Raw genomic sequence first — 14,541 nt, forward strand, 5'->3', positions numbered from 1 at the left:
TGAACATGTTTTACTTTTACCAGAAAATAATTGTTATTTTAATGCTTAATTCCAGTTTATTATAGAAGCTGCACTTCAGCCAAATTAAAGGAGTTAACACCAAATAAACCATAATACTTTTAGTAAACTTTATTGTAAAGAAAAAAGTACATCATTATTTTATAATGACTTTTCTCACCCACAAGAACATGGGTGGCAACTAGTAACATGTTTATAAAAATATTTTACTTAGAACTGTAATAAGACAATGTGTACATTCACATTATGTCTTCTGACGGTTTAATGGGGAGAGAGGTTCACCTGAAAAAAATTTTCCCTAGGAAACCCATAGTCTCTTGGGTCAACTGACCCATAAAAAATTACATCTAACTTTCTGCCAGTCTGGAGAAGATTTGTTTTCTTTGATCTGCTGTCATATGTTCACAAGCTTCCAAAATGTTTGCCAAAATTAAGGTCTGCTGAATGGTTTTTGCCTTAACCCATATTCTTCCATTCATTCCAAATACTATCTCCAGTGGGTAGAGTTTTCCCACTTCCTGAAGGATTTCACAGTCTGGAGCCAGCAGCCTGGTGAGGAAAAGGAAAGAAAATGAAATTTAACCAAGTGGTAGGGTGTGACCTGACTATCCTTTAGCAGAAGACTTAGTTTCTGGACAGTTCTCCGTAGTTATTCAAATCCCCACGAACATCATCCGAGAAAAAGGTACATGACATTTGCTGCCCCCTTTCATCCAAGCACACTTACCAGTACACTACAGGTCACAACAGTGGGTTATATCCTCTACAAAGAAATCAAAGTCCCTCTGTCACCAACTTTACAGAAAATACATATAAAGTTCTCCTGTATTGTCAGAGCACCTTAATTCTAGGCTTTAGAATTGTAATTTTTGTATTATCTATGGTGCTAAACGAACCAGCTTATTTTCCTGACCATGTGAACTATTTCCTGGTATTCAGTACTTGGAGAGAAATATTGACTTTCAAACCACAAGGGTGCTGCTTCTCTGTCTTGAACTTTGTCCAAATCTGCAGAATAAGTAGCAAAGAGAGGCATGTAACACTGAGCTCTGAGCTCAGTGGCTCTAAGAGTAAAGCTCTTAACAGGACATAACTTTGGGTAGGTAAAGGTCTAAAAACCTAACAGAATCTACCTCTGGGAACTATTAAATCTATCAGGACAGAATAGCAGGAATCTTATGGGAATATCTGCATAAGCTTCAAGAGTACATCAGCCTACCTGTATTTGGCCCCCATTACTAGAGAAATCTGGTGATTTTGTACAATTGTAAATTGCGTCTATATTCAAATGACAGAAGGAGGAAAGGCCAGTTTTCACATCTGATTTTCTGGGAAAGAAGCCCAAGACTTCATATCAACACGAAAACTACACCACCAGATACATCTGAATTTAGTGTATTTACATGAAGAGAGGATGGGACTAAATGCATGAGTTTACAACCGTGTTAAAATGGACACTGATTTTTAACTTTGAGGAGATTCAGACATTGTTACAAAGAATCCAATCCCCCAAATCAGTCAGCTTTCCAAGAAGGATAATTATAAAAGAAGACAGTCAAGCCAGAAGGCATTAGGACTTACTTTCTAATTAAGCCCAAAGTCACTTTAAAAAGCAGACCATCCTGTCCAATCACACCCATTCCATTGGCTCGTCCACAGCTGTCAATACAGACCATCTCTGGTTCCATATCTTTATTAGCAACCACAAATTGGCCATAGATGAGATCTCCAACCTAAAATGATAATTTAAAAAGTTCATTTCCACTCAACAAATCATTCTATAGGTGCTGCTATGGGTTCTTTCCCGTTGGCAGCAATGCCTGCCATGTATACTTCTGTGGCTAAGGGAACAACTATCTTCCAGAATACCCAGAGTCACTCGAGTTGACTCTTTAAAAAGGCAACATTACCCAAGTGTGTCCTCCCCAGAATGGGAGCTATCTCAAAGACGAGAACATTCTTTAGGGTTACGCCATCCAATATGGTAGCCATTACCCACATGTAGTTATTTAAACTTACATTTAATTAAAATTAGATCCTCAAAATTCAGTTCCTCAATTTCATTAGTCACATTTTTAAAAGTTATTTATTTTTTTGAGAGAGAATGCACGTACATGCGTGGACAAGGGGCAGAAAGAGAAAGAGAGAGAATCTTAAGCAGGCTCCATGCCCAGCATGGAGCCCATTGCAGGGCTCAATCTCGTGACCATGAGATTATGACCTGAGCCAAAATCAAGAGTCCGTACTTAACCCACCGAGCCCCTCAAGCGCCCAGCATTAGTCGCATTTCAATGCTCAACAGCCATGACATGGCCAGTGACTACCATACTAGTCACTGCAAATGTAAAACACTAGCATCATCACAGAAAGTTCTATTAGATAGCACTACTCTAGGGACTTACAGAAGATTGATGGAAGAAAACTCCAGGCATGTCAATTATTCAAAGCAACATGGAACAATGGTAATTCATTGGTATTTAAGGCAAGATTTACTTAATTTCATAGAACTGAACTTCAAAATGATGAAACTAAAGGAGTGGAGAAGAGTGAATTTGTTCTGTTACTACTATATCTACTATTTGTTGGTGACTAGCAACTAAAGAGGAACAAAACATTCTTTGCATTTCAGAAGCATTTGGTCTTGGAGGGCAGTGGGGATGTACATATAAATTACCAAGTTCATTTAAGACTGAATCCAGTAGGTGCTAGAGTAAAGTTATAAGAAAGATGATTGTAAATGAGGGATGGTTTTACAGAGATGGTGGTGTTTAGCCTGAGTCTCAAAAGATGAGCATGTGTTCCATAGGCTAAGGTAATAGAGCAATCAGAAAGAGCAATCCAGACAGAGGGAACAGCATAAGCAAAGGTACAAGGGCAGGGACTTATGAGTTCAGTAGTGCTATTTTTTTTTTATAAGGTAGATTTATTTTGAGAGCGGGAGAGAGAGCGCGAGCAGAGGAGGGGCAGAGAGAATCCCAAGCAGTCTCTGCACAGTGCGGAACCTGACATAGGGCTCAAACCCACGAACTGTAAAATCATGACCTGAGATGAAATCAACAGTAGGATGCTTGACCGACTGAGACACCCGGGCACCCCTCAGTAGTGTTATTAAATAGTTTGGAGTGGTTCAAGTATGGCTGCACAGAGGATATAATTATAGATAAGTGAAGACTTCTGGAGTATAATGCCAAGGAAATCTGTAGGCGTTAAAGAATTTATTTATTTATTTATTTATTTATTTATTTATTTATTTATTTATTTTTTTTTTTTGAGTAAGGGGAGTGTAGGAGGCTGTCAGCTCTCAAAAGCCTGGATAGAAGGGCAAAAGTGTACAGGCAGGGATGTTAATGAAAAGATCACTGAAGCACCTGGTTAGCTTGGCTGGTTAGGCACTGGGCTCTGTGCTGATGGTGCAAAGCCTGCTTGGGATTCTCTCTCCCTCTCTCTGTCTCTTCCCCACTCACACACGCACTCTCTCTCTCTCTCTCTCTCTCTCTCTCTCAATAAATATTTTTTTAAAAAAGGAGGTCACTAACCAATACTGGTCAAAAAGTAGCTAACGTCTGATCTTGCAAAATGGAAGGATACAGGAATTAATGTGCAGGAGATCAGAGATAGAATCAAACAGCATCAGTAAGATTAAGCAACTAAAGACACATGAGAGGTTAGTGAAAAGGGGCAAAGACATCACCAAATTTCTGGCTTGGGCAGACAGAGAGAGTGTGGCTATACTACCAGAAGAGCCCAAATTGAAAACCTGAGGTAACAGGATTGCTCCTCTGCCAGCTCCAAGCAGAGCTTGTGGGAAAACAGTGATGCGACTGAAGTTGTGAGATGGCAGTCCCAGGACTTAACAATCAGGGTGGATGGGTGGCTGATATGGCAATTTGCACTACTTAATCCTCCTTCCTCCTGAAGCCTATGGCCCACTTCCTTGTCCAGTGGATATAGACATAAGAAATAACAACAGAGAGGACATAGCCTTTTAACTCAGTACAAATGAAACAGCCCCCAATATAGCAAATGTAAATAAGCATGCAACTCTAGTCCCAGAGCTGGACACTGGAAAAAAACTCTTACAGCCTGAAGTGATTACACAGATGCTCAGAGATCAACCCAGAGAAGTGGGAAAGTAAGTCATGCTTAAGAGAGAATTCAGGTAGCATTCTGGATATTTGAGTGTTGATGGATATTTCGATGCTTTTTCTTATTTTTGAAAGCAAAGGTCCCCATCGTTACCTGCACATTTGGTCTGTTTCTTTTAGTTGCACCTTCAAATGCCAAGTAAGACAAAGAAGCTGGCTCACTCCCTCCAACATCAACTTTGAATATATCTCCAGATTTAGCTGTCACTATGCCAATCACATGGTCTCCTTTCACTGGGACATACTACAAAAAAACAAAAAACCAGAATGAAGTGACAGCCATAAATGGCAATCATTTCCACTTTATCTTCAGCAAGTCTTTAGTGATTACTTCACTGTTTGTCATTAGAGATATTTAGAAAATATTGTGAGATTCAAGTCTACAAATCAATACAAATCTACAACAAATTTGATCATATGTTACTTTCAGTAAAAGAAAATCAATCATAAACTCTTAGGTTTACAGTTTCAAATACTCTGTTCATTTCAGCCAGTATCCCATACATCTTGTATCCTTATCAGAAAGTCCCTAGCTTCTGCTTGCATATTAAGTCTAGTGCTACACGGGGTCCTCACAACCAAGTAAGGTTATTTCATTGGCAATTTTTCCCATATTAAAGTCCTTCCTTATTCTAAGAGAAATTTAACTCCCTGTGACATCCGCTCATTGAGCCTGGTTCCGTCCTTTGGGACGCCAAAAGATACGCCTGGTGCTCCTTTGGGATTTTGAAGGCGACGACCATGTCTTAACAGTTCTTATCCTCTTATACACCAAGATTTCCAGTCTCCCCTCTCTCCTGGCCGCCCTTCTCGAGTCACGTTCCATTTGTTCACAGTCCCTCTAAAGGAGATGTAGAGGTGGGCACAAGACTACGGTGGCTCTAGACTAGCATTAACAGAGGGATCCAGGGCCCCATCCCTGCCTCTTCCCAGAGCGGGGATATCACTTTCACGGCCGTACCACCTCTCCAGAGTCCCAACTCACCCGTTTCTGTTGCGAGTCCACCCAGTAAACGCCACCGCCGCCGCCGCCGGGCTCCTTGTAACGGAGGCGGCCGCACTTGGTGACCAGAAGGCGGTCACCACAGCGCCGCAAGCCCGGGCCGCACACTACACGCACCCGGGCGCGCACCCCCGCATTCAGGCGCAGCGGTCGCTCCCCGGTACCTCCTGGGCCTTCTGCGTCCTCCTGCTCTGGCAGCAGCAGTTCCTCACCCGGGAGCACCACCTGATCTAGCACAGTGCGAGCCGCCTGTGCCCTGCCTCCCGCAAGGGATTCGGCCGCGACAGCCACCACCCCTGCCATACCCGGAGCCACCCAAAGCAATTTCCCACTTCCGCTTCCGGCCCCGCGTCCAATCTCCAGCCGGCCCAAGGCTTTCCGTTTCCGGTAGTAGCGGTCTATTGGAGAACCTAAGTCCACGAAACCTGCGAGCTGTGGGCTGGAGGGTTCCGCCAAGGTGGCTGCGATAGTGTCTCTACCCCGCCACCTATCTTGCAGTCTTTCTATAAATCGGCACTCGAAACACGCAACTTGAGTCGATGGCACATCCTTCACTTCCGATGTTTCAGGTCGCACCGCAGGATTCAAGACGCTCCTACGTGTGGTGTGGTTTCGTAGCAACCTTGGGGACCGAGCAGAGGGGCTTGGGGAGTCAGTCCTTTCCTTCCGACTCCGCCCTCAGAAGGAAAAGTATTTTCCTTTTCCAAAAAAAACGAAAAAAACCAAAAAACCTTTTTTTAATGGTTGCTAGATATCTATTCACATCATGGAAAACAAAGAGAAGAATAAAGAGGAAATAAACAAAAGGTATTAATCTTGCTCTCATTTGTCTCCGGCTAGCTGTCAGCTAGTTCTCATTCTTTGTAGCCCAGGGTCTTAAACCTGATGGGTGAATGAATGCATGTTAACATTTTGGTGTGTATTTGTCCCCAGACTTTTTTCCCTGTAAATATACAGATGCCCATGCGCATTTCCACATAATTGAGCTACCCCTACATGGTCCGAGGAATTAGTAACTGCAATTAAATCCTTGAGGCTACATTCCATGGAGTACACTAGGTACCCAGGTGAGAAGCAGCTGAATTCCAAATCCATAGCATATCAGGACTGCTCTTACTTTTAGGCTCTTTCTTGAAATCACTGTTTCCTCTATAAACTAGCACCTCCAGTTAGCGCTTGGTCAGATTCCCCAATAAGGCTGAGAGCTCCTGGGGACTGGGAGGGATTGGCTTCCAACATGAGTTATTAGATTTGGGGGATGTTTAAGACGATCATCTCTAACATACCCTCCAAATTTGGCAAAGTGCTGACGAGCCAACTGAGTAAGAGTATTAAGAGGCCAACTGAAATGTAGCTTTTGTTTTACAGTCACATTGTTTAAAGTGTTCTTGTTCGGTTACACTGGCAGCAGGGATGGTGTAGATTGTTTTTTCTCTCCTCCCCAATCTAACCCATTTCTAGAGGCTCTGGAATCAGTGGGTATTCGATGACCAAGACCACCTGAATCGCGGCTGGCCCAAGCAAGGCCATGCCCGAAGTGGGGCCAAACCTGGCTAAGAAGGTCTTCCGAGTCCACCACCCTGTGAGGAGGCACGTGGGTACCCTCCTGGCTCATTCCTAGGTCCACAGAAGACGTAAGGCATTCTGCAGTGTGCCGTCGCCCGAAGACCGGAAGCTGGGCCGGGAGGGGCAGGCCGCAGCTCCTCCCGGGCGGGACCCTCCCGACACACCCCCAAGGGGCAGGCCCAGGGGGTGTGGCGCGCGGGAAGGACGCCGGGCTTTGAGCCGCGTGCTGCCAGGGGTGTGCTTCGCTACCTCGGCGCTCTGCCGCCTCTGGTGAGTGAGAGCGCCCGGCCGTGGCTGGCGTGGTGGGCGCGTGGTGGGCAGGGCCCCGGAGATGCTGAGGTCCTTCCGCGTGCGGGTGAGTGGGGAGTCCAGACCGCCAGCGAGTATGTGGAGCCTGGTTCCCCGCAGCGGCCAGGACTTCTGTGACGTGCAGGTCTGGCTTTGGGGTCCAGTTGGGTCGCGGGTACGAAGTTGGCGTTTCCAAATAGCGTGTGCGGTCGTTTCTGGATGTAAAAATGGCGGTGGGACTGGGGAATGCATAGGAGGCCGAGCCCATGCAGTTAACGCAGGCCTTGTCGGGTCGAGACAGGCTTAGCTCTCGGCCCCCAGGTGGGGGCTGCCTAGCAGATTGGCCCAGGCGGATTAGGCCCATTGCCTGTTGGGGGGCTGCCCACTGGGAGCCCGTGCTGTAAGGGCGGCGCCACCCTCAATTGGCTCTGGCTTCCACCACCCCACTTCTCAGGATTTTCTTCCGCAAAGTTATCAGATTGATTTTTGGAAAGGTTGGACCTGACCACATCCTTCCGGACGGTTTCCCCAAACTTCCTTTTTAAAAATCTTTGCGACTTGAGGGGCACCTGGGTGGCTCAGTCAGTTAAGCGGCCGACTTCGGTTCAGGTCATGATCTCTCGGTCTGCGAGTTCAAGCCCCGCGTCGGGCTCTGTGCTGACAACTCAGAGCCTGGAGCCTGTTTCAGATTCTGTGTCTCCCTCTCTCTGACCCTCCCCTGTTCATGCTCTGTCTCTCCCTGTCTCAAAAATAAATAAAACGTTAAAAAAAAAATTTTTTTTTTAAATCTTTGCGACTTGAGAAACTGGAAAAGTAACATGTCATGGTTGCCTTTCTTTGTTGACTGGTGAAATTGGGCGGATTTTTGTTTGTGTTTTTTCCTTTCAGTCAACAACACTAGTTGAGCATTTGCTCTGAGTCAGGAAGTGAGCCAGGGAATCAGCTGAATCATGACCCCTGCCCTGGAGGAGTTAGCTGTCTTCACATGAAAATACCAAGGGCTAAGGTGGCTGTAACAACTTGATGAGGGCGTCAGTCGCAAGGGTAGACAGGATGAAATGGTTACCTGAACGTGGGAGAAAGGTGGGAGTCAGGATAGGTGTCCCAAAGGAAGTGGTATTTGAATGAACCTTTAAGATTTTTTTAGTTTACTGGTTTCTAAAAATTACAAATGAACTACATGCTGATTTATGTACAGAAATTAAGAGCCCATGTAAGTATTGTTAGTGTCGTTATTCAAGTAAAGAATTTAGATGCTCACAATTATCACTTTAAATGAATCTCCTTGCTATGGATTTTTTTTTTTTGCTACAGATGTTTTTAATCACAAATAAGCAAATCATAAATAATCACAAATAAAAAACTAGAGAGAGTTTTGAAGAGTATACGAATAGCAGATGTAAGGAACAGCCATTATGCCTACAGTTGAGATAGCACATCTGAGGAAATCTCTCCCTGCTGTCCAGGACTGATTGAGTGAGTCCTTGCTGGAGAGAACATGGTCATGGCTCATTAAATGTAAGCAGTCACCGGGAACCTGTGGCAGTGGAACTTGCTTTGAAATCCACTCTCCAGAATTTGCTGGCACTTCTGTGGTTCCGGGGAAAGCTATTCCTGGGGAAGTGTCACCTGGAAGCCCCCGCTACAAGACTGCCTGGGAGGGCGCCAGGGAAAACTTGTGGGTGCTTCTGGCCACCAAGAGAAGAAGGAGCCGATACTAGAGAAGCTGCCCTGCTGCAGGAGTGTACCAGTAAGCAAAACCTATTCTTCCTGAAATGCTTCTGCAGGGCTTTCTGCCTACAAAGCCTGTCTTTGTGTTAGATAGGAAAGGAAAAGTGTTTTAAAGGTCCAGATCCATTTTCTCAGAGCAAGCAGTAACGGTGAGTTTAGACCATCGTGGCTGTACTTTGGTAACTGGCTCAAGGTCTCATCAAGTTGTGATATCAATAGACTTGTTGGTAACAGCAGTAGAGTCGGCCCAGGTCCACACTGATGAATTCTACCAAACATTTAAAGAATATCTATCCTTTGCCAACTCTTAAAAAAATAGAAGAGGGGGGAACATATACCAATGCATTCTATGAGGCCAGTATTACCCTGGTATCCGAACCAAAGATACTGCCGGAAAAGAAAACTACAAATGATTATTCCTTATTAAGATAGACACAAAATTCTCAACAAAATACTAGCAAACTGAATCCAGCATTCTACAAAAAGGGTTATAAACCATGACCAAATGGGATTTATCCTACAATTGTAGTCTTTTAACATCTGACATCAATTAATTTACCATACCAAAAGGCAAAAGCCACGTTATTACCTGAGTAGATTAAAAAAAAAAAAAAAGCGTTTTAAAAAGTCCAACACCCTGTCGTGATGAAGACACTCAATAAACTAGGATTGGAAAAGAACCTCCTCAACCTAATAAAGGGCATCTACGAAAACCTACAGCTAACATCGTACTTAACGGTGAAAGACTGAAAACTTTCTCCCGAAGATCAGGAATAAGACAAGGAAGTCTGCTCTCTCCACTTCTATTCAGTATTGTACTGGAGGTTCTATCCCACACAGTTCAGGAAGAAAAAGGAATAAAAGGTATCCAGACTGGAAAGGAAGAAGTAAAACTCTATTTGCCTGTGATATAATCAGGTACATAGAAAATGCTAAGGAATCCACTCAAGAAAAACTGTTAAACAAATGAGTTCAGCAGGGTTGCTAGATTCAAGAACAATATACAAAAATCAATTGCATTTCTATACATTTGGAAAACTGAAATTAAGACAATTCTATTTATAGTAGTATCAAGGAGAATAAAACATTTGGGAATAAATTTAACCCAAGAAATGCTAAGCTTAAACTCTGGAAATTATAGAACATTATTGAAAGAAATTAAATATCTTTTTTTAAAAAAGTTTATTTATTTATTTTGAGAGAGAGAGAGAGAGCATGCAATCAGGGGAGGGGCAGAGAGAGAGGGAGAGAGAGAATCCTAAGCAGGCTCCTCACTGTCAGTGCAGAGCCAGATGCGGGGCTTAGACTCATGAACTGTGATACCATGACCTGAGCCAAAAACCAAGAGTTGGTCACTTAACTGACTTAACCACCCAAGTGCCCCAAAATATCTTCTCAAAAAGTTTTTATTGGGGCGCCTGGGTGGTGCAGTTGGTTAAGCATCCAACTTTGGCTCAGATTATGATCTCACGGTTTGGGAGTTTGAGCCCTGCTTCGGGCTCCATACTCTCTCTTCCCTCTCTCTCTCTCCCTGTCTCGCTGCCCCTTGCTCCCACGTGCTCTCTATCAAAAATTATTTTTTTTTTAAAAAGTATTTATTTTGGTGGGGGGGGAGGAGGGGCAGAGAGGGAAGCCCAAGCAGGCTCCATGCAGACAGTGTGTGAAGGCTTGAACCCATGAACCATAAGATCATGACCTGAGCCAAACCAAAAGTCGGACATTTAACCAACTAAGCCATCCAGGCACCCCAGAAATTAAATATCTTAATACTTGGAGAAGTACCTCCTGTTCATTGATCAGAAGATTTAATATTGTTAAGATAATAGTACTCCCCAAATTAATACACAGATTCAAAGCAATCCTTATCAAAATCCCTACTGTCTTCATTGCAAAAATTGACAAATCAACCCTAAAATTAATATGGAAATTCAAGAGACCCTGAATAGCAAAAACAGACAAAAAACTTGAAAAAGAACAAAGTTGGGGAATTTACACTTCTGATTTTAAATCTTACTACAAGGCTTACAGTAATCAAGACAGTACTGGTATCATGACATAAATCAATGGGGAAAAAAATTCAGAACATAGAAAAACTCACATTTGTGAGCAACTGGTTTTGGATAGGGGTACGAAGACAAGCAAGGGAAAAAAATAGTTCAACAAATGGTGTTGGGACAACTGGATGTCCACATGCAAAACAATGAAGTCAACTCTTAAAAGAAAACATAGAGCTGAGTTTTTTGACCTTGGATTGCCAGTGGTTTCTTAGGACACCAACAAAAGCACAAACACCCAAAGAAAAAAAGTTGGACTTTATCAAAACTTTTGTGCTTCCAAGACAGCATTAAGAAAGTGAACAGACAACCCACTGAATGGGAGAAAATATTTGAAAATCATGTATTTGATAAGGGACATGTATCTAGAACATATAAACAACATCTACAACTCAGTAGTACACAAGTGACCCAATTTAAAAATGGACAAAGGATCCAAATTGACATTTTTTCTTTTCTTTTTTTTAATTTTTTTTTTTTTTACATTTATTCATTTTTGAGAGACAGAAACAGTGTGAGCAGGGGAGGAGCAGAGTGAGAGGGAGACACAGAATCTGAAGCAGGCTCCAGGCTCCGAGCTGTCAGCACAGAGCCCGATGCAGGGCTCAAACCCACGAACCGTGAGATCATGACCTGAGCCGAAGTCGGACGCTTTAACCGACTGAGCCACCCAGGCGCCCCCAAATTGACATTTTTTCAAAGAGAATATGCGAATGGCTAAGAAACACATGAAAAGATGCTTAAAGTAATTAGTCCAGGAAATGCAAAGTAAAACCTTAATGATATACCATTTTACCCCCCACTAGGATGGCTATAATTAAAAAGATAATAATTTAAGTGTTGGTGATGATGTGGAGAAATTGGAACCCCATGTTGCTGGTGGGAGTGTAAAATGTAAAACTTTGGAAAAGTTTGACAGTTCCTCAAAAAGTGTAACACACAGGTACCATATAACACAACAATTCCACTCCTAGGATATAACCCAAAGATTGAAAGCCTGTGTCTATACAAAAACTGCACGTAAATGTTCGTAGCAGAATTATTCAAACTAGCCAAAAAGCACAAACAATATAAATGAACATCAGCTGATAATGGGAAAACAAAATGTGGCATATAATGGGATATTATTTAATCCTGAAAGAGAACAAAAGGTATTGATAAATGCTACAATGTGGTTGAGTCTAGAGAACAGTATGCCAAGTGAAAGAAACCAGATACAAAAGGCTACAATTCTGTTTATACGAAATATCCAGAATAGATAAATCTGCAGAGACAAAAAGTTACAGGGGGCAGGGAGAAAAGAGAATGAAAGTTATTGTTTCATGAGTTCAGTGTCAGTTTGGGAAGATGAAAAACCTGGAGATGGCAGTGGCACAGCAATATCAATGTACTTAATGCCACTGAACTGTCCACCTAGAAATGGTTAAAATGGTAAAGTTTATGTTTACCACAGTAAAAGGAATATTTCCACAGAAAAAGGAGAGAGATATGTGACGCAAATGTAACAAAAAATCTAGTAATTGTTGAACCTGGATGATGGGCATATGGTTGTGATTTTTTTGTTATTTTTTTAAATGTTTATTTTTGGGGGAGAGAGAGAGAGGGAGAGAGAGGGAGGGAGGGAGGGAGGGAGAGAGAAAGAACAAGTGGGGGAGGGGCAGAGAGAAAGGGGGACAGAGGATCCAAAGTAGGCTCTGCACGGACAGCAGACCCGATGCGGGGCTTGAACTCACAAACCATGAGATCACGACCTGAGCCAGAGTTGGACACTTAACCGACTGAGCCACCTAGTGCCCCTGGTTTGTTTTATTTTTTAATTTTTTAATGTTTGTTTATTTTTGAGAGAAACAGCACGAGCAGGGAAGGGGCAGAGAGACAGACAGACAGACACAGAATCCGAAGCAGGCTCCAGGCTCCAGGCTCTAGGCTCTGAGCTGTCAGCACAGAGCCAGGCGCAGAACTTGAACCGTGAGATCATGACCTCAGCCAAAGTCGGACACTCAACCGACTAAGCCGCCCAGGCAACCCCCCCTGGTTTTTTAATTCAATTCTAGTTTGTTTGAAACTTTTCATAATTGAAAAAATAGTGTGGAGATAGGAAATCTAGATATCGTCTTGATGACTGTTCAGCATGATGGAGCAAATAATGGAAAAAGTTATTGCAAAACAAACAAAAAATAAACAGCTTTGACCATGCCTTTCACCTGCCTAAACTCCAGGGGGCATCCAAGACTGACAACTGGCCTCAGCTCACTCTGCCACCTTTATCCTGTTTCTCTCTGACTTTCATTCTTCTGAGTAATACCACATCACGTATTTATCACATACGTACCCTGATCTGTGCCATTCAAGCCATGTATGCCCTCTGCTTAAAATTCTTAATGTAGCAAACCAATCTCCCTCTCCCTTCTTAACCTTTCCTTCAAAATTGGGCTGGATTGCCCAGGGAATATTTTCTGATACTGGCTTGGAGCTGACTGCTCCTCATCTGTTTCCATAGCTCACTGTCCATAATTTATCATAGCAGGAAACATGAGACTGAAACTACCAAATTTATACACATGCACATGCCTGGAATGTAGAAACTGGTATGTCAAATGCATTGCATCAAAGTCTATGAAGGAGTTTCTCTACGAGGAAGATCTCTTAACATAAGCTTGCTAAATATTTCTCCAGCTTTATGAATATTTTATGTCACGGATCCCTGGAGGGATTACTTAACATACTTTTTCTCTAGGCTAAAAACAATATATTTGAGGAAAAACAGTAATATGAACCACCACCACCATCGCCACCACCCCCGCAAAAATTCACTTCTAACTTTCATCTAAATAATGTATAGAGAAGTGATTTATTTTGAAAGTCTACAAGACTTTAAAAAAAAAAATTATTTGACTGTAGTTGACATACAATGTTACATTAGTTTCAGGTACTGTAGCTGGTTTTCAAAAAATCTTGTAGAGATAAAAGTCTATAAGGCTTTTTGAAAAATAGCTGTGGTTGCCAGAGGCTGTGGGAGGGGGAAAGTAGGAATAACTCTTTAATGGGTACAGTTTCAGATGGAAAAGTGAAAAAAGTTCCTCTAGTTCCTATCTAGAGGCAGCCACCATCATCTGCAGTTCGTTTCTTTAGAAAAGAACTAGCCATTGTTTTGGGGGTGGAGGTGGGGAAAGCAGCCTGGCCACTGGGTTAGGGGACCAAGTGGTATACAGACTTTGAGCTGCTCCACCTCCTATCAGCCTGTTACCATACATAATGTCTGTACCTTCAAGGGCTGGGTCTCCCCAGGGTTCTGTGCAGCAAATAGACAGCAAATAGTCTCACCTGTGTTCAGAAGGCCACCTGCAGCTATTTCAGTTGGAAACTATCCTCTGCTAGTTACCACTTCTTCTGTTTTATCTTACATTTGTTGAAAACTTTTATCTGCTATTATCTATTCTTCTTGTTGTCCAGTGGGTTTATACCTTTTTAAAACCTCCTTTATGGTCTAAGTGTATGGCCAGTTCACCATTGTATGGGCCATTTGTCTCTGTATCAACAGAAGTCTGCTAGTACTGGATTTAGTGATGATTAAGCTGAGAAACTCAAAATCTGTACACCTGGGTGAGACTCTAGGGATTACTTAGTTGTCAGAGCCTTTAAACAGCTATGGAAAGGCACGGAGGTTAGCTCTTCTTCCATGCTTGTGAAACTTTCCCCAAATCTCACTCTAAAACAAAATATGGTATTTCTGCTC

General features: G+C 42.8%; 2 protein-coding genes across 3 annotated transcripts in view; one reads left to right on the forward strand and one right to left on the reverse strand.

The window, feature by feature from the left end:
• Positions 1 to 114: 114 nt before the first annotated feature.
• On the reverse strand, positions 115 to 6,667 carry EXOSC3 (exosome component 3). Its single transcript, XM_007089311.3, has 4 exons — positions 5,149 to 6,667; positions 4,258 to 4,407; positions 1,600 to 1,751; positions 115 to 567 (listed from the first exon to the last, which is right to left on the reverse strand). The coding sequence occupies exons 1-4, from the start codon at positions 5,467 to 5,469 to the stop codon at positions 366 to 368; spliced, it is 825 nt and encodes a 274-aa protein (XP_007089373.1). The 5' UTR covers positions 5,470 to 6,667; the 3' UTR covers positions 115 to 365.
• A 255-nt stretch (positions 6,668 to 6,922) lies between these two features.
• Positions 6,923 to 14,541, forward strand: part of DCAF10 (DDB1 and CUL4 associated factor 10) — a 64,392-nt gene continuing 56,773 nt past the window's right edge. The window contains exon 1 of one of the 2 annotated variants that reach the window (XM_042965259.1): positions 6,923 to 7,002. The gene's annotated coding sequence lies outside the window, so the exon portion shown is untranslated. Of the gene's footprint in view, positions 7,003 to 7,047; positions 7,088 to 14,541 lie in introns of those variants that run through there. The other variant, XM_042965260.1, reaches the window with a different exon arrangement.

The sequence above is a fragment of the Panthera tigris genome, chromosome D4 (assembly GCF_018350195.1).
Source record: "Panthera tigris isolate Pti1 chromosome D4, P.tigris_Pti1_mat1.1, whole genome shotgun sequence".
In the NCBI taxonomy this organism is placed as follows: Eukaryota; Metazoa; Chordata; class Mammalia; order Carnivora; family Felidae; genus Panthera; species Panthera tigris.